Genomic DNA, 15,555 nt, shown 5'->3' on the forward strand with positions numbered 1-15,555 from the left:
GAAGATAAAAAAAACTAAACATAATCAGCTGGTCATATTTTTGGACATAGAAATGTTTTATTTTTTATCTTGTTTTCAGAAATTAAACTTCAAACTTCTCTAGTGCGGCGCCCCTCTGCGTCACGTTTACCCTCTTTTTGCGCCAAAACTGTCATAGTTGATATTTTTGTTGAAGAATATCGTCTTTATATTGATTACTCTTTTAGAAAGCAGTAAAACTTTAAAACATCTCCTTCGGTCTCAGTTCTGTGGTTTCCGAGGTCTGAGATGGAGGAAAGTGTTTAGTGTAAACGCCAGCCTGCCAGCGCTCTGCGCCTCGTTTATAATTTATGGAGATGGATGAGGCGAAAGTGAAACCAGAGCCAGCATCACAAAGAAGAAGCGACAGTAATATCAGTAAAATATGAAAAATAAAACGGCTTCTTTTCATTAAACATCCAGTATTCATGTTTCAGCCTCGGCTCCACATGGACTGCAGCATCTCTCCTGGTTTCCATCATCAACCAGGCCTCGGTGTTTCTGCGTAACCTGACCTGTGTGTCGCACCGATCTCTGCCCGGTGTCTCCGGTTCCAGCTGCGCCATGAGGGCCAAAGCCTCGGACATGCACAGTAAGGACTGTGTCAAAGTGGCTGTCAGAGTGCGGCCGTTCAACAAGGTCAGTTTCTGCTTAACTTTATATTCACTGCGGGTTTCTTAAGTACAGAGGGAACTCGGTGCCGATCAATGAAGGTATTTGTTTTAATTAAAGCAAATTAGCTGGAAGTAGGGGAGCATGAAATGACATAATGAGGACAGGTGTGAAATGACCCGAGCAGAAAGAAAGTAAGCTCAACAAAACGTAGGAATAATTTTTAAAGCTAAATGTTTAATTCTTTGTTTCTGCTCAGCTTTTTAAAAAGGGAGAGAAAAAAGCAGGGCCTCGTTTCCCGCGTTGTTCTTTACGGATAGTTGCTGACATTTAATTTTATTTATTGTTTTCCTGACTCTAATGTTCTTCTTTATGCATAAGATTCTCGTTTTGGCATTTTAAACATGGTTATGGCCATTTCTGGATACATATTCATATTGTTCGTCAGTCATTGAGGCCATTAGTGCGTCACCTATCAAACTGCCCAATATGCTTGACAATAAGAGTTGTTAGGCTAACAACCTGTGAATCCGCATAGTATTTTAAATTCCCCATTTCGGGAACTAATTTATATTCTCATGTGATGTTCTTAACTCATCTGTTGCTTATCCACAGCTTAATACTGTGGCCTGTAAAATGATGCCATGTTTGGAACATGTTGGTGTTAAAGGTGATTCTGTGGTTTTGGTGTAAAATGTAACCTAACTGGATCATGATTTTCTCTTCACTAAGGATTTTAATCCTCTTCTTCTGCTTCAGTTCCCAGTTTTGGAGTTCCACAGGGATCCATGTCGGTTACCCTGTTTATCTGATATGTTGTGGAGGTCCAGTGTTCCTCTTCATTGTTTTATCTGTGACATTCAGGTCTAACTTTTGGATAAGATGGAAAGCGGTTATCTACCTATTTACCAAACTGACTGGATAAAATTAAGATTTAGTATTTCTGAACCATAAACTTTTATTATACCAGTTTGGAAAAAAAATTTATTGTTTTTTTCTTCTTCAAATGTTTAAATGAAAAATTATGGGGGGTTTTAGTGTTAGATACCTTTTGGCAGCATTGTCATAAAGGGACATAAGTTAATAACTTTTTTGTGAACAATTTAAAACATTTCATAAAGTTTCAACAAGTTATTATAATTTAAATGCAAAACAAACTCTTTAAAATAATTTAAAAGCATTTTGCATGTTGCCCAAAACGTTCAGTGTTGGTCTCATCTGACCAGAGCACCAACTCAACATGGTTGCTCTGTTTTTTAAATGCCTTGTGGAAAACTGCAGACAAGACTTTCTTTCTCCAGTGGCTTTCTTCTGCAGCACTACACTGGTTGAGTATACTGGAGTTGTTCAGTGAACTGGTTCCTCTACATGAGCTGTGGATCTCTGCAGCTCATCCAGGGTCACCATGGGCCTCGTTTTCTCTTTCCTCCAAACAGAGAGAGAGGGATGCAGGTAGTCGTTGCATCATCTCTCTGGTGTCGACCTCCATTAGTATCCAGGATCCACGCGACTGCCACAACCGGCGGTCCTTCTGCTTCGATTATGCGTACTGGTCCCACAGCGGCTTCACGAGAGACCAGACTGGTCTCTTTGTTCCTGAAGAGCCGGGGGGCCGATACGCTGACCAGGTGGGCGCGAAGGAGACAGACAGCATTTACCAGACGGAGTGAAAAGATAAAATTATAATGCTTGGTAAAAAGCTGCTGTTTCCTCCCCCAGCACAGCGTGTTCCAGGACCTCGGAGTGGGAATACTGGAGAACGCGCTGCAGGTAGGAACCACTCCGCCTCTCCGTTAGCTGTTTACAAAGTGACTTCATGATAAACCCTGAAGTCACATGTGCAGGGTTACAACGCCACGCTGCTGGCATACGGACAGACCGGGTCAGGGAAGAGTTACTCGATGGTGGGCTACGGACCCAATAAAGGCCTGGTTCCTAAACTGTGTGACCGGCTGTTTGAGGCGATCAGAGAAAACCAAGAAAACAGACAATGTCAGGTACTAATTACTATACTCATCTTCATGAAGGTTAGTTTACTTTCACTTCTTTGTCTTTATCTTAATTAAATCAAAGACAGAGAACAGGCTTTCATCCTGAATGCTTGTTGATGTGTCCTCAGGTCTTTTTCAGTATGTTGGAAATCTATAATGAGCAGGTAAATGTGAGCCTTTTTTCAGAGAAGTTACTGTTTTTTTTTTATTTTATTTTGCTGACATTTAGCCTTTGTTATGTTTCTCATGATCTTCTTTGTTTCCAGGTGGTTGACCTTTTGTCTCGGGGGTCACGGTCTGCAGGCGGACTTAGAGTGAGAGAGGAGCTGCAGAGAGGCTTTTATGTTGAGGGTCTTCGTAAAATCCCCTGTGAGAACGCTCTGCAGGTAAAAAGATGTTTAGTTGTTTGCCAAAGTGTAACTAGTTTTGTTTCTTCACACATGCAACAACAATAAAAACTGTGGAAGCAAATTTCCACCACGGTTTTTTTTTAAAATGATCTCATTATAATGAGATAGTACCTCTAAATAATGAGATAATTTATTTTATTTTTTTACCACAGTTTTCTATGGGCTTCCATAGAAAACACTGAAGTTCTGAGAAGTTTCTTAGTTTTCAGAAAACAGTTTCTGTCTCCAGAAACTGCCAATAAACTAAACACAAAAATGAAGTAGACTGGGATTTAACCGTGAATTGTGAAAAACTAGAAGTTTATCAGTAAACAGGAAAAAATCGAAAGTAAGAAAAGCATTCAAAGATATAATGGAATTATATTGGGGAAAAAAATAAATTAAAGTACTGTAGAGGGTTGAAATCTTGATAATTGTTCAATATTTTGATCAAGACTGATCAAAAAACTGAAAAAAAAAAATTAATATGGGTTATTTTTAGAACAATTTTAAATTGGTTTTCCCTTAATAATTTGAGAGTAGTACACAAACATTATCTGTACATCAAAAAAATTAATTCCGGAGCCAACCAGCATTTATTATATAGAAAATAACACAATTGTGTTTTATTTGCATCTATGACATTGAGTAATCAGACAGACTTAAACAGATTTGAATTAAAATATTAATCTGAAACAGTTTTCTGAAGTTTCTGTCTCTGTTCTGTTCAGTATTTTTGGTTAAAAATGAAACTGAAAGTTGGTTTTAGCTGTAAATGAATTTAAGTTGTTTTGTCATTAGCATAACCAGCCAGTTGATGTTGATGAGTTTGGGTTCGTTTTAAATGCAGGTGGAGCAGCTGATGGAGCAGGGCACCAGGACTCGAACCACCGCTGCCACTCAAATGAATGCCAACAGCAGCCGCTCACACATGCTCATCATCCTGCAGCTCAAACAGGTGAAACGGCTCCACGCTTTATGCCTGCAGTTTATTCATTCATGCTGAGAGAAACATTTTCAGAGGAAACGCTGTTGTCTAACATTCAAGTCGGTTTGTTTGGATCAAATTCAGATCACAATAAATTATCTAAGGACTCAAGTGATTAAATTTTGTCCAGTTTTACTGAATTCAACCCAGTTCATTACAAAATAATCCTATTTAGTCTGATAGAGATCCAGCTACGTGAGTTTGATGCTATTTCTACTGCACAGCTGACAATAAAATGCTTGAGGATAAAGTTTTATTTTTATGTCAGTTATATGTTATTTATTTTGTTAAACAATTTCAGACCATTAATAATCAAGCTTTCTATTTTTATCAATTGGTATCCGTGGTAGTTATAGTTAGATTTTTTCATATACATGGTCATTGTGTTACCTAAGCAGGTTTTGTTTTACTGTATTTGTTCAGTTCTGTATTTTTATTGTTCTGCACCAGGTTTTTTTTTTTCTTCAATATTTTGATTTATGTTTTTTTTTTTTTTACATTTTCTAAATATTCTGAGAGGTTTTTGTTTTCCCAGCTGGTCTTTGAGTTATTATAATCTCAATATTTCTAATCCACTCTGGATTTCAGTGCTCCTGTCTGCTGCTCAGCTTGTTTTGGGCATATTTCTTGATTATTTGCTTTATTTATTTTCATTTTCTGCTTGGGTTTGATGTTTAAACTTTAAATTTCCTCTTCGATTTTGCTTTAAAATTAATTTTCATTGTGATCTTTCTCATGACAACACCAACAAGAAGCCCTTTTTAAAATTATTTTTTAAGTGCGGCCGGCTCTCACCAGTCTTGCCCCTTAAAACTCCGTCATGCGCGACACATTTCTTCAAAAAAGAAAGTCCAGCAGTAATGTTTGCGTCTTTGCTGGACTTAATAAAATGAAACAAAAATAGCAAATTCAAAACAAATAGAAAACGACGGTCAAAAGACTCTCAACGTGCTTATCTAATCAGTCAACAGCCAATCAAAATGCACCATGTAATAAGCTTAAACAAGTTAAAATTACAGATGCTCATCCTTTCAAGCAGCAATGCAACAAATGAAACTCGCGTTAACAAAAACTGCATTTTATATTAAGTTTCTACTATTTATAAATGGCTCCTATATATTTATTTCTGTGTGCTTCTCTAACTCAAGTTTTCTGAACCAAACGTCTTGACCAGATCTTCTCAAAGGAGAGCATCACCAAGCAGTCCAACATCAACCTGGTGGACCTGGCTGGCAGTGAGCGCCAGAGGTCCTCCGGGTCTGAAGCCGACAGACTCAAAGAGGGAACGGCCATAAACCTGAGCCTCACCACGCTGGGAAATGTCATCAGGTTGCTCCGTTTTGTTTGGTTTGCCTTGTTCTTGCATGTTGCTGGATCCATCAGTTTTCTCCATATCCGTTCTTGTTCTCCCTCCAGCGCCCTGGCAGATGTTGCAGTGGGGAAGAAGGTGGTTCATATTCCCTACAGAGACTCGGTTCTCACCAAGCTGCTGCAGTCGGCGCTGGGTGGAAACAGTCGCACCGTCATGGTAAAACGCACAGGAGAGCTGGCAGATGATTTTATAAAAATATGTTATATTTTTTAATTGTTTTACAAATGCTAACTTGCTTGTGATGGACCAACATAAAGTGGTGGATCGTTTTCAAATGCAAAAGTACATAAATATGAAAAATAGTCAAATTTCACTCCTTTTTATGAATTCTGTTCTGTGAAGGTCTGAGATTCTTTAGAGAATATTAGTTATCAGACGGGATTATGACGACCAATGGACACAGCAGACAGGTGAGGGATATGTTACGAAGGAGTTTAAATAAGGGTTTGGTTATAAAACAATACCCAGTTCTGTGAGCACAGTAGGAGCTACATACAAGGCATTTCTCAAAGAATGTTGGAGGTTGTGAAACACTTGCGACGGCTCAAAGGTTGACTTTCCAGCAAAGCAACGTTCCTAAACACACAGCCCCAGCATGTTTATGTTACAGCAACCCAGTCACTGCAGAACTAAGTCCACTCTGCCAAAACACCAAATCTCACCAAGTGTTTTTGGTCTAGTTTCCAGTGGAGACATCTTAGTACACTCGAATTAAGACCAAACTAACTCTCAAGGAACTTTTCAGCAAGATATAGGAGCTTATTGTAAGTCAGTAATTCCTTAATATGGATGAAAAAGTACTAGCCTTGTTAGGAACTAGTACTTTTTCATCCATATTAAGGAATTATTTACTTTAAAAAGCTCTTATATCTTGCCTAAAAGTTGCTTCTGATTTCATTTATCTTATTTCAAGCACATTAAGATATTTTCACTAGAAACTAGACCAAAAACACTTGGTGAGGTTTAGTGTTTTTGCAGTCCAGTTAAGAATCTGTGGCAGGACTTTTCGGATTGACTTCCAGATGCTCTCCATCCAATCTGACATCTCTTGAGCTTTATTTGTGAATAAGAATGAGGAGAAAATTTCAGTATCTGGTTGTGCAAAGCCTGAGTGAGACTATTTTTGTGAAAAATGTTGAAAACGAGGTTTTATTTTCTTTTTATTCAGCTATGTCTGCCTTGTGTTGGTCAGTCACAGAAATTCTCAATAAAATGCACTGAAATGTGTGGCTATATAGTAACAAACTGGGGGAAAAATGCAGTGGTATGCAAAACATTGTAGTATACTGATTTGTCATACTTGTTTTCAAGATTGCCACTCTGAGTCCTGCAGATATCTGCTATGAGGAGTCTCTCTCCACCCTGCGCTACGCTGAAAGGTACATTAATTATTTACGCTTTGGCAACCAAGGTAAGTATTACTGGTTTCCATCATACTAACACATTTTACATTCAAAATTCAGGGCAAAACGAATCCAAAACAGGGCAGTGGTGAACGAGAGCCCCACTGAACGCCTTGTTAAAGAGTTGAAGGCTGAAAACGCCAGACTGCTGCAGAAACTGAGCCGGATGGACCAGGAGGGGTGCAGAGCCACAGATGAGTCCAGTAAGACTCGATGTTTGGACAAACCAGACGACCGTTCGGCTGGCAGAGATCAGAGCGGGTAATCGTATCTGTTTCCAGAGGAACTTCGTCAGCTGTTGACCCAGAATGAGCTCCAGATCAGAGCCATTCAGACTCTGTGGGAACAACACCTGCAGGAGGCGCTCAAAGACTGGGAGCAGCAGTACGCCAACATCACACAGGTACACACACAATCTGGGATTTCCTTCCTGCTTCTAAGGAGTTTAAAAATAAATGCATACAGAGAATGTGAATTAAAGTGGGTTAAGAAGTGGAAAATATGTTTTAGGTGAAATATTTTCATCCTTTTTCTGGTTGTTAATGTTCATATTTCTTTAATTTATTGTCAGGAGAGGAGGATGATGCAGATGTATCCCTACATCCTGAACATCAACGAGGATGCTCAGCTGTCAGGCGTGGTGAAGCTTTTCATTCAGGAGGGTTGGTCCGCCTCTAAGATATAATCTGTTCTAAACCAGCTCTGACATTTTATTTAGGAACAAAACCACACAATCCCTTACAGGACAGCTACAGTTTGTTCTGAAGAACTTCAGACATTGAAGAGAATATATTTTGTTTTCTTTACAGACTGGTTTAATGTGGTTTTCTCAAGTCAGCAGAGTTAGTCATGACACTTAAGTGTTTTTATGAAGGTATCTAATAAATTTCTTCACTATAGATGTTAATGGGACTTTTATGAGAACCAGAGGGTGAATATTATGAGCATTTAAATTAGTTAAGTCCACAGCTTTGTTAATACCATGATGGTACAAGGTTGTCTGAGGTGTCCAGAAAACTGCAAAACCAGAGAACAAATGTTTTGTTGTTCCAGGTGAGTGGGGCATCGGACTCTGTGACTCCGCCCCTAGATCCATTTCTATCAAGGGCTTAGGGTGAGTTTTCCTTTTCAACATCCAGAAAAACCAGAGAAACCCACCAACTCAACCAGAGATAAATTATGTTAAAAATGCATCAGAACATATTTGTTCTTGTGCACGCACAGTAATGTCTGCTTGTGAACTAGGATCCAGGAGCATCATGCGGTGTTCAGGAATGAACAGCGGCGGGTAACACTGACTCCACTGACGGGGTCAAAGGTTATTGTTAATGGGAACGCCGTGTACGAGACAGCAGAGCTGCAACACCTGGTGGGTATTTGCATTGCACCAACTATATGAATTAACTGTTAGATGAAACTAAAGCAGTCAAAGCCAACTTTATTCTAAATATTTGTCAGGATCGTCTCATTCTGGGCTCGAATTGTACCTACCTGTTCGTTGGTTACCCATCTGAGAGGGGCGGGGAAGACTGGAGTCGCTACGACTATGATTACTTCCAGTCAGAGCTGGCTGCTGCTGAGGGCATCCACCTGAGTGGGTGAAACCATTGCTCTCTGGAACTGAATTTGTTTTATTTATATGGGGAAAAAAGTCATTTTTATTACTGTATAGGTGAGTCCAACACTGGCTGTAGCCAGACAGATCCCAGTCTTTTGGCGGTCTTCTACGACTACATTCAGCTGATGCCCATGGTGGCCGAGGCCAACCAGATAAGTCAGGAACTGAGCAAGGTAACTCACAGTGGGCTAATGTAGCTGCTCACATTAACCCACACACAGGAGCGAGTTGATAAATTTGAATTTAATTTCTTTACTTTCAGGGAGTTGAATTTAAGCTGGAAATCAAAAATCTGGCCCTGTCGGATTCTCGAGGTCACGATCTACAGAAGGACATTGTTGTCAGAGTGACCGCTGCAGGAAGCAAACAGGCTGGTGTTGCTCAAGTTGTCTCTCTCCGTTCCTTGTACCAGAAAGATGTTTCCGAATTATTTTAGTTGTGACGCATGTTTTTGCAGGTCTGGATGTGGTCCAAAGCCAAGTTTGTCAACCGCAAGTTTTTGATGGAGGAGGTCTATCAGCAGTTCAAGGCTGCACAACACGAGGACAATGTGTGTCATGGAAATAACTCTGACGTGTTTTTCAGGATATGCAAATATTTCTTGAGGCAACTGAGCATAGACAAAAAATGTTGTCCAACATGAGAAATGAGGGGGAAAGACTTTGTAGATGTCTTTCATTTCCAATAAGTGCATAAAGGTGACCTATTATGTTTTCCTGAACAGGTTAGGATAAAAATGTTAATTACATTTTTGCACAAAATCATCGTTAGATAATGAGATGTTGGTCTGCTCCGTTCTGCCTCTTTTCAGTTCCTCAGATTGAGCTGTTTTTGGGCCTCTTGTCACTTTTTTAAATCCAAATAAGTTGCTGTTGGCCACGCCCCCAACTCAACGTTTACGCTCGCACGTGAAAATGGTGACAAATAGATTCACAAATATACAACCGTACATCTTTCAAAGGCAACTAGAGCCACCCAAACAACCAATAGGAATGTATGAAATGGTTTCTGTATGGTAAGTCAACAACAAAACACAGCCATTGTACAGAGCGTACCAAAACTAATTTACCAAACACTGGCGCTCCGCTTAGCTTGCTAGGTGACGGACTGGGCTTCTGTTGCTAGGTGACGGGCTGGGCTTCTGTTGCTAGGTGACGGGCTGGGCTTCTGTTGCTAGGTGACGGGCTGGGCTTCTGTTGCTAGGTGACGGGCTGGGCTTGTGTTGCTAGGTGATGGACTTGTGTTGCTAGGTGACGGGCTGGGCTTGTGTTGCTAGGTGACGGGCTGGGCTTGTGTTGCTAGGTGACAGACTGGGCTTGTGTTGCTAGGTGACGGGCTGGGCTTGTGTTGCTAGGTGACTGACTGGGCTTGTGTTGCTAGGTGACTGACTGGGCTTGTGTTGCTAGGTGACGGGCTGGGCTCGGCTGGGGCGGTTAGGTAACGGCTCATTTTCCAGGCACTGAAAACCATTAAACGGCTGGATGTTTTATTTTAAGCGCTTGTGCTGTTTTTAGAAGCAGTTGAGTGAGACTCAAATGGATGCCTCTTGGACAATTTTGAATTTCGCATAATAGATCCCCTTTGAATTAAAGTTTACTTTAAATTTTAGAGCTTTAACTCAGCTTTTGCTATTGGTCTTTTTTGTATGTGCCGCTGTCAGAGAGTGGAGGGCCTCCTAGCTGTAGTGCTACCGAGAGATAAAGACCCTTTCTGGGATCCAGTCGAGCCTCTGCTCCTGGGAACCGCTCACCTCTGGCTGCAGTCTTTGGCCTTCCGCATCCCTCTGGAGGAGCAGCTGGAGGTACTCCATATGCTTCATACATCAGTGTTATCAGATGCCAGATTAATCTGTCTCTGTTTGCAGGTGTTGGGCTCAGAGGGGACAGAGGAGGCCATCCTACAAGCTCAGCTCGTCCCCTGCACTTCCACTGGACTGTATGACACACATACACACATTTTTTAGTTGTAAGCTCACAGAAAGGTGTGTTTTTAAGTAATGCAACTTTCCAGTCCACTGGTGGAGGACGACATCCTGATTGACCCGTCTGAAGTGCTGGGTCGACGATTGGACTTTCAGCTGGTCCTGGATCAGTGCTGTGGGGTTCGTTGGATTAGGGAAGCCCGCAATCGAGGGATACAAATCGGGTGAGACCCGGACAGACGTGTGCAACATTTAAGAGCAGTTTGATAACAGAATGAAGAATAACTTTAAAACTAGATGTTCCCTGACATAACTTTATTTCCTCTGCTCTGTTAGTTTCAGGGTATTTGATTGCAGCGAGCCGCTTTACACTCCAGCTGTGTGGCACAACATCAATCCTCTGTTGGATCACCGGGTCCAGTTCACCTCCCTCCAAACATCCCAACGGCTGCTGGACTACCTGCAGAGCAGTGCTGTGGTGTTGGAGCTCTGGGGTCTTCAGGGTGAGGAAGGAAACAGAAATGACCATCACAGCACAATTTCAGCATGAGATTATCTTCACCAGTAAATTAGCAGAACATGCAGGCAGGTGTTGTCAGAGTTATGAAAGAAAAGACCTTTCGGTAAACCATAACTTCCTATAGCATTTTGAAGGTAATTGATGAGATTTCTGACTAGGCTTCCTGTAGCATCTCCCACTGGATTGATTGACTGGATGGAGTTTTCTTTTATGCAACATAGTCGGGTTTTTCCCACCAACAATCAGATCTAGAAATTATGGTCACTCCATAATAAACAGTCATAGGATGAAGTTGTCCCCATATCAAGTTCTGTCCACTGCTAGCTGAAAGGCATGTTAGTCCTAAACTGATATTTATGTTGTTGCACGGCTCTGAATTTGATCCCACATTCCTGTTCTGTTCTTGTTGGATCCACTTTGTGCTGCTCTCTCATGAATATTTCTGAACTCGTTTAGTATTTCTGAGGTACTAAACTGACTTAAAGAATCCCATGCTGCACTTCTGCTCCCTCGTTATAAGCAGCTTTAGCTCTAGAATGCGATTCCTAAATGATATTTAAAATAAGTTTTATAAAATAAATTAGGTAAGCAGCTATCCTACTAAGAGATAACTACTACTGTTTTTCTGTGTTAGAGGGTTGCAGTGTTTTGAGTTCATCTCTTGGAGCTGTGAGAATGACTGCAGAGGGCGCCTTTATCATCGACTTACTGCATCCATCACAAGCTGCAGTAAGTTGAATATAAATGTTTTTTACTGACAACTCCAAAATCAGATTAAAGTCCAGACATTTCGTGGACTTGCTGATTTGTTCACGTGTGTTCAGTGACTTTCTCCTTTTGGGTTTTCTAATGGAGATCAGAATTTATGGTCAGATAAAAACAAATAGTCCATGTTCGACTGTCAGTAGGATGATCTTTTTGTTTTTACTGCGGATGCAACATGTCTCTCATCTTCCAAAAAGTTAACTGAATGCTTTCCCACAAGACACTGGGAATATAAGATGTAACTCTTTGGTTTGGTCCTTAATGTCCAGTTTTCCCCCCATTCAGTCATGAACATAAAGTGACGCCTGTAGTGCTTTAGGTGTTGTTTTGGGTTCTGGATTAGGTCAGCCGCTGCCTAGACTGTGTTCACCATTATGCCATATTTTTTTCCATTTATGGATAATAAATGGAAATCTGAAGGCTTTGACTTCAGATAGTGGTTATCTGAAGTCAGAGCCTTAGAAATGGCTTGTAAACCTCTCCAGACTGATATCAATGACTTTTCCTGATCTGTTCTTGAATTTCTTTAGATCAGAGCATGATGAGTTGCTTTTAAGATCATTAAGCCCATTTCATGTTGACCTATAGGGTTTTTTAAGGTTTGGTAGGAAGTCAGACTTGGCTTGCTCATAAAATTGAATTAATTCAAAATTTAAGGGGGATAGTTGCATGTTCACAAAGAGCTAGATTTGTTCCTTATTTCAAAGTTTAATCTGATTTGTGGATCAGACTATTGGCTAATGTTTCATTGGCTGCAGCTGTCGGACTCTGCTGAGCTCAGCTGTTCAGTCGGAGCTCTTCAACAGGACGTGGAGGAACTGAAGAGTCTGAATGAATCATTAAGGAAAGAAAACCACAGTCTGAGAGAACAGCTCAATGCAGTCAAGAACGGTAACAGACACACAATTATCCCACTTTGTTGCTTCATACCTGCATTGTTACTCAGTCCATGTTTCCTTCCTCTGGCTCTAGGCGGAGACGGCGCTCGTGGTCGGTCGCTACGTCCCAGCTGTGATGCAGAGTTCGCACGCGCCCTGAAAGTTTTCTACCACAGCATGACCTCTGTTAGGGGTCAGCTGCAGCGCTTACGCAGACATAGACCCAGTGTAAGCATCTTTGTTTCTATGCAGCCTTAGTGAGCCATGTTGGTTTTCTAACTCTAAATTGTTGTTGCATTTCCTCCTCTCCAGGAGGAGTCGGACCTGCTGGGACTCAGACTGTTTGTGGACGAGCAGAGTCGTCTGCTGAGGGACTTCTCTGAGCAGCTGGAGGACGGCGTCTCAACACTCAAACAAGACGTAGCGGCCATTGTCCGCCGCAAAAGAGAACGCTCGGGCATCTGGTCTTAACTCGGTGTTTGTTGATTTGAGAAACTGTAAGTACCTCCAGCTATTCTTTGCATCCCGACACAACAGAAAAGGAAATCACAGAGAAAAACTCAAGTCTTAAAAAAGTTTATTAGACTGCATGTAAAATAAGCTTTTACATTGCAACTGCAAATAAATTAAGTCAAGTTTTAAAAATCCTAGTTGGAGCTACTTGAGCTCTTTCCCCCCCCCCATGCTTTACTGTTAAAGGTTTATGAAGACAGACTTGTGAGAACATGAATGTTTAAAAGCTGAGAGCTTGTTTTTCTTTTTTTCTCCAGCCATGTTGAGAGAAAAGCACTCTGGTTAATGCATGTAAGCAGCCATGGTAAATACAGACGATTGCTGTAGGTCCAAAAATGGGATATAGGACAAAAACAAAGGCAGATCAGTCATCATACAGAAAATCTATGTACAAGGTAATGAGGGCATAGAAGCACAGACTGGGCCTGATGTGGTTATTGCATAACTGCAAGGTCAGAATTTGCACAATCTTGATGAAAACTGTGTTTTCCTGTTTGAAAGGCTAAAATGTTTTTAATTTGCTAGGAATTGAGCACACAAAGCCGGTCAGAAGTATGTTGGGGTTTGAACTCAAGAGGTAGACTTAAAAACCACAAAGCGGGCTGGCACCACCATTTTGACTGATGTATGCTGAGCACTTTACTTTGGAGAAAGCACCCAGTGACGTGAATGCAGAACAGGAGAAGGCTGAGGGTAAAGGTGAGGTAGGTTAGTTCAACGACAAAGGATTAGGACTCAAACTGCAAGAAAACAATATTTACAGGTTGTTACATTTACAGGCAGACAATAAAAGTCGGCGCCAATAAAGTGTAATGAATGTTCTTCTGCTAGTTAGCTGCACCTGTCGAGGCAGGTCTGAAGACAAACTGCATGAACAGGGGTGGATCTTACAACACTTGTAAAAAATGAAGTCTCAAACAAATCTGTCAATCTTTAGAGAAACACAAGTCTGAGTTTTAAATGCTGCAGTTGATACTGTAATACTTTAAATTACAGATGTGTTTATACAGTTAATTCTCCATTGGGCTTGATGACTGATTCTCCTTAAAGTGTTAACTTCCCAGAATCCTCAATTCTTAACATCCAATAACATACAGAGGTTTGCTGAATTTATGGCAGATTTTCTACAGTGGCTTTAGGTTTTCTTCATCTCTCTGGCAGTGCATTAAGGATGCTGTTTATGCCTTTCATTTCTACACAACATTTATGAGCTGCCTGTTACCAACCAAGGCGTCAAAATGGTGCCTTGCATAAACAAATCCCACTGGGTTTTAATCTGCAGCCGTTAATGGAATGAATTCTAGGTTAAGATGCTTCCCCAGTGCAGTCCTTGATGCATCCCTGCTCCAACACACCTGAATTACCTCAACATTCAGTCATTTTGTTCAGGAGTGTCTGAGATGGGCTGGACTTCAGCATCCCAGGTTTAGATAGATTTCATTAGTTGCACTGCACAGACTGAGCATTAGTTTAAATGTCTCGACATCAAAACGTTTTAAACTTGATCACCCCTGATATGCGTTTCTCTCTACACACGCAGTAGACGGTTTTCACAGTATAAAAATATTTGCTAAACAATTAAAAGGTCCATGTTTTTATGTTAGGCCCATTTTTGTCTAAGACTCCACACACAGATGAGCATCAACAGCTGCAGGCCAAAATAAACAAGTCACTTTTGTGACAGACAAAGAAGAGTTTGATATAAAAACAAAACTCTGCAGTTGTTTTTACAAGTTTCTTAATATTTGTGAAGGTCCTATGGAATTAGGTTTTGACTGTAATATTAAGTGCAACAACCTTTTTCCCCCACACAACATTTTGCCAGTTCCTGGTCTGTCCAGTGCAAGTTGCAGCTCTCCACAGTTTTCCCTGAATAAATCCTGAATCTGTAACACAAAGGACCAGACTGGATCACAAACCACCACAGCGTTCTGGTAGATTCTGCTTTTTGCTGCAGAAAGCGATGAACTCCTCAGGCGCTGGTGCCGTCCTCAGCAGGCCGGCCATCACTCCCTGTGGCTCCGTGGGTAATGAGGGTAGGCGAAACCTCCGATGCGTCCCGCTGGCTGCTGTGCCTGGAGTGGCCGTCTATCTTATGCAGGCTGCTGTGGGTGGAGAGCGGGTGGTCGAGCCGGGGCATGCTGCCATGGAGATTGCGGTCCGGTGTGCCCCGGTAAGCTAGAGAATCGCTCCTGAGAGAGGTGGAGACGTACAGGGCTGAGGACAGAACGGATGGAGGAGTGAGGCCACAGCGAGGGGTTTCTCAGCTACCTGTCATCTCGATTGCGGCGCAGGCTGCCATGGTAACTGGCCTTGCTGTGGACACTGCTGGGCTTGCTTCTGGTCGATGCAGGGTGTCCATGGTGAGTCCTGATTGGTTCGTCCAGATCTTCTAGAGCTGCCAAGTGGGTGGAGGAGGCGTGGGTGGAGGTGCCCTGCAGGGAAATACACAAACTTACATTTTATATACACTTTACTTTTGAACTCTTCTGAATTTTACTGTTAGTGTTTTTATTTCACCATACTTAAACAAATAAATCTTTGATTGTTTGCTTAAACTTTAAGTA

General features: G+C 41.4%; 2 protein-coding genes across 4 annotated transcripts in view; one reads left to right on the forward strand and one right to left on the reverse strand.

Moving 5' to 3' along the window:
- The first annotated feature begins 35 nt into the window (after positions 1 to 35).
- Positions 36 to 13,123, forward strand: kif28 (kinesin family member 28). The gene is made up of 27 exons (XM_014977646.2): positions 36 to 657; positions 2,067 to 2,258; positions 2,350 to 2,400; positions 2,475 to 2,627; positions 2,750 to 2,785; positions 2,888 to 3,007; positions 3,861 to 3,968; positions 5,173 to 5,327; positions 5,415 to 5,526; positions 6,682 to 6,749; positions 6,834 to 6,976; positions 7,055 to 7,176; positions 7,345 to 7,435; positions 7,827 to 7,887; positions 8,019 to 8,142; positions 8,232 to 8,367; positions 8,446 to 8,564; positions 8,654 to 8,761; positions 8,849 to 8,941; positions 10,052 to 10,192; positions 10,256 to 10,326; positions 10,402 to 10,536; positions 10,649 to 10,815; positions 11,467 to 11,561; positions 12,356 to 12,488; positions 12,570 to 12,703; positions 12,788 to 13,123. The coding sequence occupies exons 1-27, from the start codon at positions 583 to 585 to the stop codon at positions 12,944 to 12,946; spliced, it is 3,102 nt and encodes a 1,033-aa protein (XP_014833132.2). The 5' UTR covers positions 36 to 582; the 3' UTR covers positions 12,947 to 13,123.
- LOC106910987 (frizzled-3-like) overlaps positions 13,036 to 15,555 on the reverse strand; it is a 34,827-nt gene continuing 32,307 nt past the window's right edge. For all 3 annotated transcript variants that reach the window (XM_088004373.1, XM_014977750.2, XM_014977817.2), the window contains 2 exons: positions 15,260 to 15,423; positions 13,036 to 15,180 (listed from right to left, as the gene is read on the reverse strand). In XM_088004373.1, coding sequence (XP_087860499.1) covers positions 14,961 to 15,180; positions 15,260 to 15,423 — 384 coding nt within the window. In that variant the 3' untranslated portion in view covers positions 13,036 to 14,960. The remainder of the gene's footprint in view (positions 15,181 to 15,259; positions 15,424 to 15,555) is intronic.

This window comes from Poecilia mexicana, unplaced genomic scaffold (assembly GCF_051168715.1).
Source record: "Poecilia mexicana isolate PSO_F unplaced genomic scaffold, ASM5116871v1 scaffold_3, whole genome shotgun sequence".
NCBI lineage: Eukaryota > Metazoa > Chordata > Actinopteri > Cyprinodontiformes > Poeciliidae > Poecilia > Poecilia mexicana.

What these genes read in the sequence shown, in the direction of transcription:
- kif28 (XM_014977646.2), top strand. Translation starts at nt 583, where the DNA reads ATGAGGGCCAAAGCCTCGGACATGCACAGTAAGGACTGTGTCAAAGTG. An exon ending in ACGCTGGGAAATGTCATCAG is followed by an intron (nt 5,328 to 5,414) that starts GTTGCTCCGTTT and finishes TTCTCCCTCCAG; the next exon opens with CGCCCTGGCAGATGTTGCAG. An exon ending in AATCGAGGGATACAAATCGG is followed by an intron (nt 10,537 to 10,648) that starts GTGAGACCCGGA and finishes CTGCTCTGTTAG; the next exon opens with TTTCAGGGTATTTGATTGCA.